This window comes from Octodon degus, unplaced genomic scaffold (genome assembly GCF_000260255.1).
Source record: "Octodon degus isolate 3935 unplaced genomic scaffold, OctDeg1.0 scaffold00171, whole genome shotgun sequence".
Lineage (NCBI taxonomy): Eukaryota > Metazoa > Chordata > Mammalia > Rodentia > Octodontidae > Octodon > Octodon degus.
The window spans coordinates 2,769,456-2,784,359 of NW_004524747.1; the positions used below are offsets into that span (position 1 = coordinate 2,769,456).

The 14,904-nt window shown below is 35.3% G+C and overlaps 1 protein-coding gene across 1 annotated transcript in view; it reads right to left on the bottom strand.

Annotated features, from left to right (window-relative positions):
• The window catches only part of Sytl4 (synaptotagmin like 4), an 84,022-nt gene that overhangs the window by 49,732 nt on the left and 19,386 nt on the right, over window positions 1–14,904 (bottom strand). The window contains exons 2-5 of the mRNA XM_023703442.1: window positions 3,264–3,440; window positions 2,824–3,039; window positions 2,577–2,686; window positions 1,802–1,904 (exon numbers count right to left, since the gene is read on the bottom strand). Coding sequence (XP_023559210.1) covers window positions 1,802–1,904; window positions 2,577–2,686; window positions 2,824–3,039; window positions 3,264–3,373 — 539 coding nt within the window. The 5' untranslated portion in view covers window positions 3,374–3,440. The remainder of the gene's footprint in view (window positions 1–1,801; window positions 1,905–2,576; window positions 2,687–2,823; window positions 3,040–3,263; window positions 3,441–14,904) is intronic.

The window sequence follows — 14,904 nt, forward strand, 5'->3', positions numbered from 1 at the left end:
AAAAATTCACCCAACAACTATTAGATGATAGTAAGAACACTAACCTAATACTAACTGTAGCTATAAATAAGTTAGAGGACAGCACATATGGAATGAAAACTATTCAGAGAAAAATCATAGCAAAAATCTTTCAAAGTATAGGGGAAAACCTGAAAAACCTCAATATACGATACAGGTAAGTGAGGCTTATATAAGTAACTATGATGAGAAATGAAACTCCCAGTGACACATTATAGTCAAAATCTCAGAAGTCCAACATAGACAGAATCTTAAAAACAAAAATCACTTATAAAGGTAAACCCACTAGGTGTCCCTAGTAGGTTTCACTAGGGAAACCCACAGCAAGCTTTCCAACACAAACTCTGCAGGCCAGAAGAGTTTGGAATTAAGTGTTTAAAGCTTTAAAAGAAAACAACTCCCAACCCAAATTCATATATCCTGGAAAATGGTATTTCAAAGTTGAAAGAGAAATGTAGACATTTCACGACAAAGACCACCTTACAAAATTCATAAATATCCAAAATAAGTAATCAAAAATCCAAGAGTAAAAAAGACAGACATAATGAAAACAACACAGCCAATATGCCAGATGGAATGAATACATCAAGCAAGGCAAGTAGTTAAAAAGAGAACAATTTTAAATGCAACAATAGAAAAAAGAACACAATGACTGAAATGAGCTGAAAGCTTTCAGTAATAACTCTCAATGCAAATGGCCTCAACTCCATAATTAAAAAGACATGAATTGGAAGACTAGATAAAAAAACCAAAACTAGTCTGTTACATTGAAAAGATATATCTAATTCAAAAAGAAATCCATAAACTAAGAATCAACAGATGGAAAACAATTGTACAAGAAATAACCCAGCAAATAAAACCAACACAACTTACAGAATTGGCAAAAATTTTCCCTATGTCTTGGACTAATACTAAAAATTAGACGTCTCAAAATAAAAGACCCAATCAATAAATGGGTCTTCAAGTGAAGAGACAGTTCTAGGAAGTACAAATAGCCAATAAATACTTGAAAAACTGTTCTACCTCACTGGCCACTAGTGAAAGGCAAATCTAAGTATCACTGAGATTCTATTGTACCCCCAAAAAAGAAGGGTTGTCACGAAGAAATCAAATAATAACAAATACTGGATAAATTGTGGGAGAAAAGAACCATTCTACATTACTGATAAGAAAGTAAACTAGTATAACCACTATGAAAATCAGTATGGAGATTGCTTAAAAAAGAAAGAAACCTAGAAATTCCATTCAACCAACTTATTTCTTAGTATCTTTCAAAAAACGTTAAAGGCAAAATATTTCAGTGATATATGCATATCTACATTTATAGCAGCACAACTTACAATGGCTAATTCTTAGAAATAAACTATATGTGCATCACCAGTTGAAAAGATAAAGAAAAATGGTATTTATACACAACAGAGTACTATTCCATTATAAAGAAGGATAAATTTGAGTCATCTGTAGGAAAATGGATGCACTTATGACCATAATATTAAGTGAACTAAGTAAAGTACACAAACTAAATGTTGTATACTTAAATTTGCATTTCTCTCCTGGCCAGAGATATTTAATATTTTTACATACATTTATTCTGAGAAGTGCCTATTCATTCAAGTTGCCCATTATTTCATGGGATCTAATTTTTAAAAATTCTTTGGATATTCAAGATATTACTTTTCTGATGTCACCTGTTATTTGAGAAACAGAAGCAAGTAAAAACAATAATAAAATAATTAAAAGGATACATAGCATTTCTTTCAATAAATAACTACTTGGTTCTCACCTGTGTTCTTTTTGTTGCTCCTGAATAATCTTTCTTCCTGGCCAGATATCATCCATCTGTGTCTGATGAAGGAGAGACTGTCCCACCGTTTCTCTTTTATTCACTTCAAGACAAACAAAAGCATTTTATTTTATTTTATTTTTTATTTTTTTCAAAATTTTATTGATAAACAGATAGCAATGAGACAGTTTCAAATCAAATCGGAAGTACAGTTTCAACAAATAATACACTGCATATATTCTTCTTAGTGTTTAATTGCTGTACAAGATGCGTACTTGAGATCCTATTTACAAACAGCATTAGAACAAATCATTCTATTCATTAAGAGAATGCAACTATGTATCTATCCTAACCACTTTGAATACACAGATACAAAATGGACATTCATCAGTATACCCCATTTTTTCTAAGTTCCGTTATTGAATATTATAGGTGTGTAAACTCAGCAAAATATTCTAAAAGAGTCCAGTAGCCCATAATAGCATTGGGCCTTCTGTTTAACTAGCATGTCAGAAATTATTGACCTGAGTCCCCAAAAAGCATTTTAGTGTGGTGGTGATGAAGGAGCAAATAGTATCCAGGCTCATGGCATCTTCTCCAAATCACATCATGCTAACAGAAGAAACAGTAATACAATCTTTTCCATTCCTCCCAAAAAAAGGGTGAGCTCAGAGAGGTAAGACACCATAAATAAGAACACACTACAATTCCACAGGAGAGGCTCTATCAGTGAGGTTAAATCCTTTAGGAAACCATCTCTAAGCTGGCCCAGTACCTGCAGGTTTGCGGCGCAGAGACATCCTGATTATCTCGCTGCCTGAGCGATAAGCAAAACGATTCACTTTTTGGTCATAAAACCAGTCTCCAGTTGCTTTCTTCAGCTCTCTGGGAAAGAATGAAAGAAAATGAGAGATGGCTAAAGAATGGGTCTTTGTCAGTCAACCAACAAAGGCTGAGGAGAGAAATTCACACCACAGCCAGGCCTCATCTCTTGTTTCTCCTCAGCCATAGGAAACACTCACATTTCCTTGGTGCACACTTTGCACCTCCAGGTGCCATTGCTTTCCTGGATGCGGCAGTCCCGACACACAAAGTGATTGCAACCCCTACAAGTGTTGGTCTTGGGAGTTAAACGGCCCAGGTTCTCTTGGCACCGAGCACAGGTCCAGTCACTGTAGTGTTGGCTGCCCCTCTTGGCCCCTTTCCTTTTGATCTCCAAGAGCTCACTCTTCAGTCGCCTGTCAAGACCCAAAAGAGAAGCCCAACTGGATTCAGGATATGCACAGGTTAGATGAAGAAGACTTGAAGGGCAAAGGCAGTAAGAGTATTTGGCTTTGTGAAAGTAACAAATTCAGAGCCTATCTCCATCCACAAGGAGTAGTAAACAGCTTTGAGAGATATAAGGAAAGTCCTATGGACCATTCATCAAAGGCCAGGAGCCCACACTTTTTCTGAAACTCACCTAATTCTTTTTTCATCTGCTTTCCGGAGCTCCTCATCTCGTTGTAGAACATTGATGATCACATCCCTTTCCATGTCAGACAGGAAAGAGAGGTCTAGTATCTCTGACATGATGTAGTCTACTTTTTTTCCTACTCTTTATTCAAAGGAACTGACCAAGGACAGCTACCAGAGTTACCTGAAATGAAAGAACAACTAATTTCACATAAATGATTTATTACAGAACAGGCCTTCAACTCTAGAGCTTTTTGAGAGGTTATGTCCCCATTAAGCCAGTCTAAATAGACAAAGTAGAAATATCTAACCTATTTACCATACCTACTCCCACCTGACTCACACCTTGAAAATGAAGAGGCTTTGATTTTTCAAGGAGTTATTTATTACTCTAGGAAATGGTTGGATCTTTCAGCACAGCATCTTATTCTGGAAAGAGTGCAGAACAGTGGAATCAAATATTCCCTCCCCCAAGTGGAGCCTCTATCATCCAATACTTATTACTTAAATGTTCTCAAATCACAACTCTAGTAACCCAAATACTCAAGTAGCTGATCTCTATAGTTGAGGGGGGGAGCATATGTGGACTCCTGATAGTTTAGGCCAAGCTCTCCATCCCTGACCAGCTTCCACCTTCCTGGGGTCAGTCTACCTTCTGCCACATTTTACAAACTTCCACTACTTACTCTGTCTCACAAAGTGTTTACTGCACTATAACTGAACCTCAAGAATATCTTTTCCCGGGTTGGTGAGATGGCTCAGTGGTCTAAAGCACCTACTTAGAACAAGCTTAGCAAAGCACAGGGACTGCAGTTCAATCCCCCAGCACCACATGCCAGTCAGCCCTGCCCCATGGTGGGCTGAGCTGGCCACACACATACACATAAATAAATTTAAAAAAAGACCTTTAAAAAAAAGAATATCTTTTCCCATTTCATAAGCATTTTTTGAGCACCATTGTGGCACTATACAAAGTGCTAGTGATCCAGAGATGAGGAATACACAGCTTTTGCCCTTAAGAGGTCTGCAGAGTAACAGGTGAGACAGATACACATGAGCACATGAGCACAGCACAATCTGCTAAGTGCTATGAGATGGATTGTAAAGTAAATACTATGGAAACTCAGAGAAGAAAGTTAAGTCTATATTACAGGAAGTGGAGAGAGCAGTACATATGGGAGGGTTTTACAAAACTGGTGGGCTTTATTTTATCAAATAGAATGCATATTTGTTGGAAGGGAAAAACTGGTACAAAAAAACAGATCTGGGCCCAATTTCATACTACTAAATACTCTTGAGAAAAGCTGATATATATCACATTCTTTGGTGTTGTTTTTGATGCTGGAAAATCATATGATTAACTTATTTTACAAATGTCAATCTATAGTACAAAAGACTGTCTCAAATGACAAACTAAAGGGCAATTTGGTAGTGCACATTATTTTTGTATTTTTTTTTAGGGAAGGGTTCATAGGGTGTTCGGGGTCTCACTACTAGACCGGACTCATAGGGATCCGCCTGTTTACAGCCTCCCAAGAGCTAGGATTATAGGTACACGCCACCCTGCCCAGTCTCAATTACCATCTCAGTGTTAGCTGGGGGCGGGGCCGGCAGGGCGGGCCTGGGGATCAAATCCCCGGCCTCTGCGCCTGCTTGCTGGCACTTTAATCCACTGAGCTATTTCACTTGCCTTTGCTAATGCACATTCTAAAACAGGCATATTCCACCACGCCTAAGAATCTACATAACAGAAACAGTCATACAAATATGCATGATGTCCAGCCAGATAACTCAGCAGACTAAAGCATCTGCATAGGCAGACATTGGGACTGGAGTTTGAACCCTGGCCTGCCGTGCCAGCCCCATCCCCAGAACATGCTGAGATGGTGATTGAGACTGAGCATGGTGGCACATGCCTGTAATCCCACATTACTCCTGGATAAGAAGAACCAACATTGTAAAACATCGTAAAAATGGCCATACTCCCTGAATTGTTATATAGATTCAATGTAATCCTGATAAAAATACCCTTAGTATACCTCACAGAGCTAGAAAAAACTTTCCTCAAATTCATTTGGAACCAGAAGACACCCAAAATATCAAAAGCTATCCTGGAAAACAAAGGAAAGGCAGGAGCTATCACAATCCTTGACCTAAAATTATACTATAAAGCTACCATGATAAAATCAGCATGGTACTGGCATGGAGACAGACCTGAGGATCAGTGAAACAGATTAGAAGATGCAGACACAACTGGAAATACACTCAACCTGGGGCCAAACAAGCTCACTGGTAGAAACATAGCCTCTTTAATAAATGGTGCTGGTAGAATTTTTTTTTCAATAAGCTGGAGTGACCCTATGCAATTTTCATCAAAACATAAAGATACAGGGGTTCTAAATCACAGGGGTCATCTGATGTTAGGATGACTTGAAATGACTAATTGTTAGGGTTCCAGTATTCATGTGAAAATGTAACCTTTTTTAAAGTACTTGAAAAAATTGATATGGACAGTGTAACTGTCTTCTTAAGGTAGCATGCTTAGCCTTTTCAGACCCTGATAGTTTACCTGGCTTTGGACCAACCCCAGAACAAAGCAGAACCATCCTTTACGTACACATAGTTTCCTTGCTGCTGCAAGCTAAAACTGGATAGATGAGGAATGCACTTTATCAGAAGAAATTCTACAGCTGTAAAAAAAATGATATTGATTTGTATAACTTGCTCTGCTAGAAACCACAGTATTTTGATTTGGTACTTAAATGATATTTTTAGAGTGAAAATTGTCACTAGAGTAATAGATGACTCCAAAAGAAATACTATTTTATTGAATTAAAGAGCACTGTACTGGTTTGTCAAAAGTTTTTTAACTTAGTAAAGATATTACCTTCCTTGGATTTGTACTATATGATTTAACATGCTACCATGGACTTGTTATGCTAATTAAAAAAATAATTACCCAAATTTTGCAACAGTCTTAAACAAAACACTTAACACTTAAACAGAACAGCTTTTAGCATTTCTTAACTTATAAACTGCCATATGTCAAAATTGTGGTTTTGTAATTACTAAGGCATAATATGTCAGGTTATTTGAATATAATTACTTTTGAGGTAACTGTGACCACAAAACATCTTTTTTACATGCAGATCTATACATCATTGGAAGTTATTCAAACAATGTCTTAATCTAAAGCATAAATCCCAGGTACTTAATGTTTTTAATAATATGATACCATGGTGGGCATGTGGGGCACTGAGAGAGAAAATTAAACATGTAAGGAGAGAAATGCAATGGTTTACACTAATCAAACTGCACTCTAGATTTTACTTTCAGAAAATTTTATTTTGGATAACAGGGTGGCTGCAAGTGAAAAAGAATGCAGTAAATGTATTTTGTTTAGTATCTTGTACCACGCAGTTGACCACTAAGCTATACCTTTGATACTTGGAAGTATTATAAATGATATCATATACAACTTTTGTTAAAAGGTAAAGATTAGTTTTTGTCTTTATTTTACAATGATGAGCCTTTAGTTGGGATTATTATAAACACTACCAAACTGTTAAAATTCATGATTTTCTACTTAAAATATTGTGTAGCTTAAGAATTCTTAGGACAAAAAAAAATTCTTAGAATATTTGCAAATCAGATTAAATTCCAATAATGTTTCTGATATTTTCTGCAACCAGAGATGGTTTTTACAACTGAAATACTACTTCAGCTGCATGAAATTAAATATGGGTTGTATAACAAAAAGTGACATATAATTTCTGTAAATGATACTTCTTAAAACATGTAAGGCCAAATGATAAATGATTTTTTTTTCAGAACCGGGGATTGAACTCAGGCCCTTGTGCTTGCCAGGCAAGCTCTTATTCCACTGAGCCATCTCCCTGACCCTGATTTTAAACCAATCTTTATCATAGCCTTCAATTGATATTTAATCTGATCTAATAATAAACATCTATAAATTTTATAAATTTTCATTTTCCAAAACAGTTAGCTACATCTATCTAAATACCTGATGATACTTGGCTTTTATCTATTAAAGTATAAACACACTCATAGCAAGTCCGCTGAAAAAGGACTAAACTGGATATTGAATAAGTGACTGGATCTCTGAGGGGAAAATTGGAATAAAGTGTTGAATACAGCTATTAAGCATCTTATCCTATTTAATACTAAGATGAACTTATAAGAATTAAAATGAACTTTGTGAATAGACTTCCTTTTGACCATGAAAAAAAAAAAAAAAAAAAAAAAAAAAAAAAATTCCTGGCCTAAAACCTCAGCTAATCCACAGCTGCCATCTATAAATCCTGCTTTTTTTTTTTTTTTTTTTTTTTATGGAACCGGGGATTGAACTCAGGCCCTTGTGCTTGCCAGGGAACCGCTTATTCCACTGAGCCATCTCCCTGGCCCCTACTTTCACTTTTCAATTCCCCTATCTAGTCTCTTTGGGTTCTATTTTAAGATTTCTTGAGTTTTACATTCCCACTTTCTTCCCCTTTGTGATCAGATATTCTTGTCTCACATTTGTAAAAAACATTTAAGTCCATCAGTCATGAGCTCTACCAGCCCCCTTACACCATCATTTGTCAATGTGACTACTTTCATAAAATCCATATCCTATGTATAGCATTGCCTTTGACCATAGGTCACTGCTATTTCTAACACTAACCCCATCTCAGCCAGCTCAGTTGAAATGGGATCTTACAGAAACAGCAGTGAGAAGAACAAAAAAGAATAAAAAGGGGCCGAGAAGATGGCTCAGTTGAATAAGTGCTTCCCTGGCAAGAGCAAGGGCCTGAGTTCAATCCCCGGTTCCGCCAAAAACCCCCCCCCAAAAAAACAGAGGTTAAGAGACTGCATAAAGTCCAGCTATGTACCATTTGTAAGGGACACAGCTAAAACACAAATCAAGGAAAAAGTAAAAGTAAAAACAATGGAAAAGATAGACCAGGTAAATGCTAACCAAAAGAAAGCTGAAGTAGTGATATTAGTATCTAAATATAAACTTTCATGATAATAAAATCATTGTGAAAAACAGAAAAAATCTCGATGCCAAATAGCTCAGCAGATTAAAGCACCTGCTCAGGCAGACACAGTGGCTGGGGTTCGATCCCCACACCTGGTGTGTTGGCCCCTGTAGAAGTTTACCACAGTGTGTAACATACAGTACAAGTTCAATAAATATTTAGTTAAAGCCTTCAATTAGAAGTCTACTTTTGTCTAAATGTTTAAACTTAAATCCACAAAAACTGAAGACAGATAATGAAGCTAAGAGGAATGTTGTTCTGTTTTGCTTTCCTATGGCAGTATGTATATTGCAGTTAAAAGCCTGGACTATGTATGTAGCCAGTATACCTGAATTTGAATTTTTTTTTATGGTACCGGGGATTGAACTCAGGACCCTGTGCTTGCCAAGCAAGTGCTTATTCTACTGAGCTATCTCCCTAGGACTCTGAATTTGAATTTTAACTTCACTAATGTATTAGCTATGTGAGCTTGGGTACATTGCTAATCCTCTCAATGTCTCAATTTTTGTTACTTCTCAGATGAAAATGACTGTACCTAATCTTTCAGGTTTGTTTTATAAAGATTAAATGAGTTTTAAAAATATGAAAAATAAAAAATTACATTATAAAATGCTTAATGTAATGTGAACTCAGTGATGTCTGAGCATTAGTTGTTTTTGTCTAATGTTCTTCTTTACTTTTTACTTTTTGTTAACACATATTTGCAGTACATAATAACTACGTTTGTTTTGTATGTATTTGGTACAGGGTCTACAGGATCTCACTACACAGGTCGGACTCATAATGATCCTTCCTGTTTTTCAACATCCTAAGCTCTGGGATAACAGGTGCACACCACCATGCCCAGAATGACTACATTCCTTATGAGGAGTTGGAACATGTATATAACATATTTCCATTCTCTTTTCATCCCTTAGCCTTCCTTTTCTAGCCCTCCATCTCTTGGTCCTCTTCTCATTTGAAAAAGATCTAACTTCTTCTTTCCTATTATTTACCTTTTCTTTAGCTTGTTATATTTTGGGCTTCTCATATAAAGAAAACCATGTCATGCTAAATCTTTTGTTTCTGATTTATTTTACTTAACAGTATAGTCTCAACATCCATCCATTTGCCTCCTAGCGGATTCTTTGAAGCAGAGTAGTAACAGATTTTATGTAGATACCATATTTTCTTTAGCCATCCATCTGTTGATGGACATGTAGGCCACTTGCATAATTTAACTATTAGGAATCGTGCTGCTGTAAACATGGCCATGCATGTATCCTTGTAATACGATGTATTCAACTTTTCCAAGAAATTACCCAAAAGGGGAAGAGTTAGGTCAAATGGAATGGCTCATTTTAGTTTTTAGGACACTCTCCATACTATTCTCCATAGTACTTGTACTAGTTTACATTCGAGCCAACAATGTAGAAGAGTTCCTTTCTTCCTGTAGCCTCAGCAGCACTTGTTATTTGATTTCTTGATGATAGTCATTCTTTTTGGAATACAATGTAGTCTCAGTTTTGTTCTAATTTGCATTTCTGTAATGGTCAGTAATGTTGAACTTTTTTTCATGTATTTACTGGCCATTTGTAATTCTGAGAAGTATCTATTCATGTCACTTGCCCATTTTTAATTGGGTATCTTATTTTGAAGGGCTTTACTTTTTTTAGTTCTTTGTCTATTCTAGATATTAGTCTTCTGTGTGAGCAGTAGCTAGCCTTTTTTCTCCCTTTCTATAGGTTGTATCTTCACTTTTTATTGTTTCCTTTGCTGTGCAGAAACTTCTTAATTTGACATGATTGCATTTGTTAATTTTTGGTACAAAATTTCATCCCATTGGGCCTGTATTCAGAAAGGCTTTACCTATATCTTTAAGAGTTTTACCTACCGGCAGATTAATATTTAATTATTTTGTTATCACTGATTGTTATGGTTTGTGTCCAGGTGTCTCCCCAAAGCCTCATGCAGTCTTGGGGCAGCCTCTGGAGTTTGTGATTGATTACTGTGGGTGTGGATGCTGCACTTGCACTGAGGCAGGTGATTTGCATTATAATGTAAGGTGGGAAGAGAAGCTAGCTGCTTGAGTTGCTGCTACCCCTTCCTTGTGCTCTTGCTCTTTGCCTCCACCATGAAAGGTTGCCCTCTGCCTTGCCCCACTCTGCCTTGGAGCCAGCTGAATATGGACTGAAACCTCCAGTAACCGTGAGCTAAATAAACCTTTCCTTCCCTTATTTTGAGTGTCTGGTATTTGTCCCAGCAACGAGAGAAGAGTAACTAAGACACTGATTCATTTTTATTTTAGTTTACTGCACAGTAAGAGACATGCATCTAGATTCAACCTTCTGCATATGGATTGCCAATCCTTTTCTGGTTATGGAATCTGGGTAATTCTGTCTTCCAGGAACAACTTCAGAGGTACTGCTTCCCTTTTAATATCATTAAAGAGTTTGAAGGGCAGTACTTGGGCTTTTCTTAGCCAACTGCTCTGGTTCTGCTTACCAAATCTAAACAAAAATGCTGAAAGAATCAATCTGTTTCCAAGTAACTTAAATATATCCCAGAATGGAACAGAGCTCAAGAATATTTATAGTAAAATAAAAATATACAAGACCAAACAAAGTACAATATGCAATTTAGGCACACAAAAATCAAGAATATACAATCCATAAAAAGGAGAAAAATCAATTTAGAATGTTCAGTTCATACAAGTATCACAATTAATAAAGCCATTAAAATAATTATAATTACATCCTACATGTTTTGTGCTAATATCTGTTTCTTTTTTGGAAGAATCTTTTTGTTCTGAGTAAATACTTTGAAGACAACAATACACAGTATATTAACTATGTTATTCTATTATCTTGTTATAAAATTTTATGGTTTTTTATAAAATAAAAAATCAATTTTAAACAGTAAAGTAGGTATATGAAAGATAAAGACTTACATCAAGTTTAAGAGATTAAAACCTGCAATATCTGAGAGGAAAAATAAACAGTATGGGACTAACAGAACAGGCAAAACAGTTAAAAAGATTAATGAACTTTAAGCATGTGTGATAAAAAATAGCCAAAATGAAACATAGAAGAGAACAAATTTAAAAAGCGAACAAAGAACTAATGAGCTATGGTAAAACATCAATCTGCCTATTATACCTGTAATTGGAATCATCAAAGGAAGGTGGGACACTGGAAAAACATTTAAAAAAATAATGACCTAAACTGAATGAACACTATAAATTCAGAGATCCAAGAAGCTCAGTGAATTTCAAGCACAAAAAAATGAAAGAAAACACACCCATATGGTATACCATAGTTAAATTGTTTAAAATCAGAAATGAGAAAAATCTTAAAAGCAGCCAGAGTGAAGGGTAGGAACACATTACAAAGAAATGAAAAAAAGATAATTAATGAAAGCAAATTTATCATTGGAAACAATTTAAGTGTATAGATAGTAAGGTGTCATCTCTAAGATACTGAAGGGAAAAACCTCAATCTAAAATTCTATATCCAATGAAATATTCAGAAAGGGAAGTAGAAAAGACTTTTCCTGAGAGATGACATGTGAAAAAATTAATCACCTTGAAGATCTTTTGTCAATGTCAGCCATCTGGAAGAGTCACGGCCATTGCTTGACCAATTTGCTTTCTGAGACAGGCAGAGAGACTTTTTCTCTCTAGGTGACTCTTTGTAAGCCCACTATACATCATTGATCACTTTCCTGTGTGGCCCCATAATCTCGAACAAAAAATTTGGGACACCACTGAGTTACAGGATGTTACAGTGCAGGTTCTCTTATGTTGTGAGTCCTTACTGACTTGAAGGGCTAGGGCCAAAATATTGGCTATGTTTTTAGCCCATCTGTCTAATTTTTGGTCTGCAAGCTTAAGTTGTTAACTCTCCAGAAGAGAGGCTTAATGATATTTTTACCCTACAACATAGGCAGTTGGGCTTAACATCACTACCTGTCTGATTATCAAACATCTTAGACATAACATGGAACTGCTATTTTCCAACAACCATGGATATTCTAAACTTTAAACCCTGTTAGACTATATTGGGTTATTTTGCTGCATTCAAGTACCTATAATATTTGAACTAGCAACAAGTTTGAAAAGGTCGTTTAAAGACTTCTCATAATACAGCTTCTCTAAGAGCAATGGAACATCTATCTTTGACAAAACAAAACAAAAAAGGGCAATATAAATAAAGGACCATTTTGTTGTGAAAAAAATATTTATATATATACAAAATAGTTAGGATATAACAAGAAATGTAACTTTTGTGTCTGACAAGGTCAGTCAAATCCCCTCAGGATTTATCCTGAAACTCTGTACTGCAGTTTGTAGATCCTTTGTCAGTGTCAGCCATGTAGATGAGTCACAGCCATTGCTTGGCCAATGTGCTCTCTGAGAAAGCCTGAGAGAATGTTTTCTCTCCATGTGACTCTCCTTAGGCACACTCTACATCATCAATCACTTTCCTCTTTGACCCTATAATCTCATTGATCAGAAAATTTGGGACACAACTGCGTTACATGATGGTACAGTACAGGTTCTTCTATGTCCTGAGTCCTTGCTTTATCTTGGTCTTAACCATCCAGCAGAAAAGTATAAAACCAAAGTATAAAAGTAAAGCCATATTAATATGCTGAGCTGTAAAAGGCTCAAGTCAACAACTTCTGACATTGCCAGTCTTACAGATAACCCACTACTATTATGGACTACTGTACTATATTGGAATATTTTGCTGAATTCATGCACCTACAATATTTAAATGACAATGGAATGCCCATCTCTGACAAAACTAAACAAAAAGGGGATACAAATGTAGGACCATTTTGTATCCATATATTCAAAATAGGACAGATATACAGCTACTTTCTCTTAATTCAATGAGAAGAAAGATTTGTTTAATAGTATTTGGACAGGATATCATGTCTGCATCTTGTACTATGACTAACCACTAAGAAGACAACAATATGCAATGTATTAATTATTGAACGTGTCCTATTAATCAGTTTTGAAACTGTCTCATTGCTATTTGTTTCTCAATAAAATTATTTTAAAAAATAGGATAGATATACAGCTACTTTCCTTAGTTCAATGAGAAGAAAGGTTTGTACTAATATTGTTTAGATAAGAGACCATGTCTGCATCTTGTCCTCTGAATAACTACTATGAAGACAACAATATGCAATGTATTAATTATTGTAACTGTCCTACTAACCTGTTTTGAAACTTTGTTATTTTCTCATTAAAATGAATAAAAAAGAAAAAAATTAATCACCAGCAGATCTGTTCTACGAAAGAAATTAAATAAAGTCCTTTGGGCAAAGGAAAACAGTACCACATAAAAATATGGATCTACATAAGAAATAAAGAGTACACGCAATGATAACTGTGTAAATAAAAATACTTTTATTACTTAAACCTCTTTTAAAGTATATTTGAGTGCTTAAGAGACAACTAATAAAAGTGTGACATTGAACATATATATAGAACAAACTTGGAATTTATGCAACCTGATTTTGATGTTTAACATAAAGCTACAGTAAGCAAGCAAGTATGGTGCAAGGGAGTTCATCAGATTACTGACAGTCTTTTCAACAAGTCGTACTGAAAAACTTCCTAGATATATGTAAGAAAAAAATTTCTGAATCAAAGCTTAAAATATATAAAACTTGATGAATTAGACCACCAAATTTAAAACCTTGTTTTAAAAGCTAATTATAAGAAAATAAAAACAGAAATCATTTTGGGAGAATATATTTTCAAATAATGTATTTGCTAAGGACTTATATCCAGAATATCTAAAGAAATATCAAATTTCTGCAGTTTTTTAAACCACAAGATTTAAAAATGGACAAAATATATAAACAAACATTTTACCATAGAAGATATATTAATAGCAAATGAACACATGGAAAGACGCTCAACATCATTAACCATTAGTGAAATTCAAATTAAAACAACGACATATTGATGCTTACCTCTTATATTGTCTAAAATTAAAAATGTACTAAGCATTGGCCAGAATTTGAAGCAACTGGAACTCTAATACACTACAGTGATATGGGGGAAACATGGAAGTAAAATTTCGCTATTATATTAGAAAATACCTTAGAGGTTTCTTAAACATGTATCTCTTATAATGAGTCAGACTTTCCGTGTACAGATAATTGATCTAGAAAAGCAAAAGCAAATACTCATGCAAAGATTTACATTGGAATGCTAACAACATTAGAGAGGTAATGGGCATGCTTATTATCTTGATTTTGATGATGATTTCATGGATTACATAAATATAAAAATGTATCACATTTTATACTTTAAATATTTATTTTATTACATATCAGTCATACTTTAAAAACTATTTAAAACCTTTTAAAATTAATGGAATGAAGCTTTATTCTTGTTTTCATGAATTTTATAACCCAAAAATACATATGAGAGGGCTGGAGAGATGGCTCAGTGGTCTAAAGCACCTACTTGGAACAAGCTTCGCAAAGCATCAGGGACCGCGGTTCGATCCTCCAGCACCACATGCCAGCCAGCCCTGCCCCCTGGTGGGCTGAGCTGGCCACACACACACACACCACACACACACACACACTCTCTCTCTC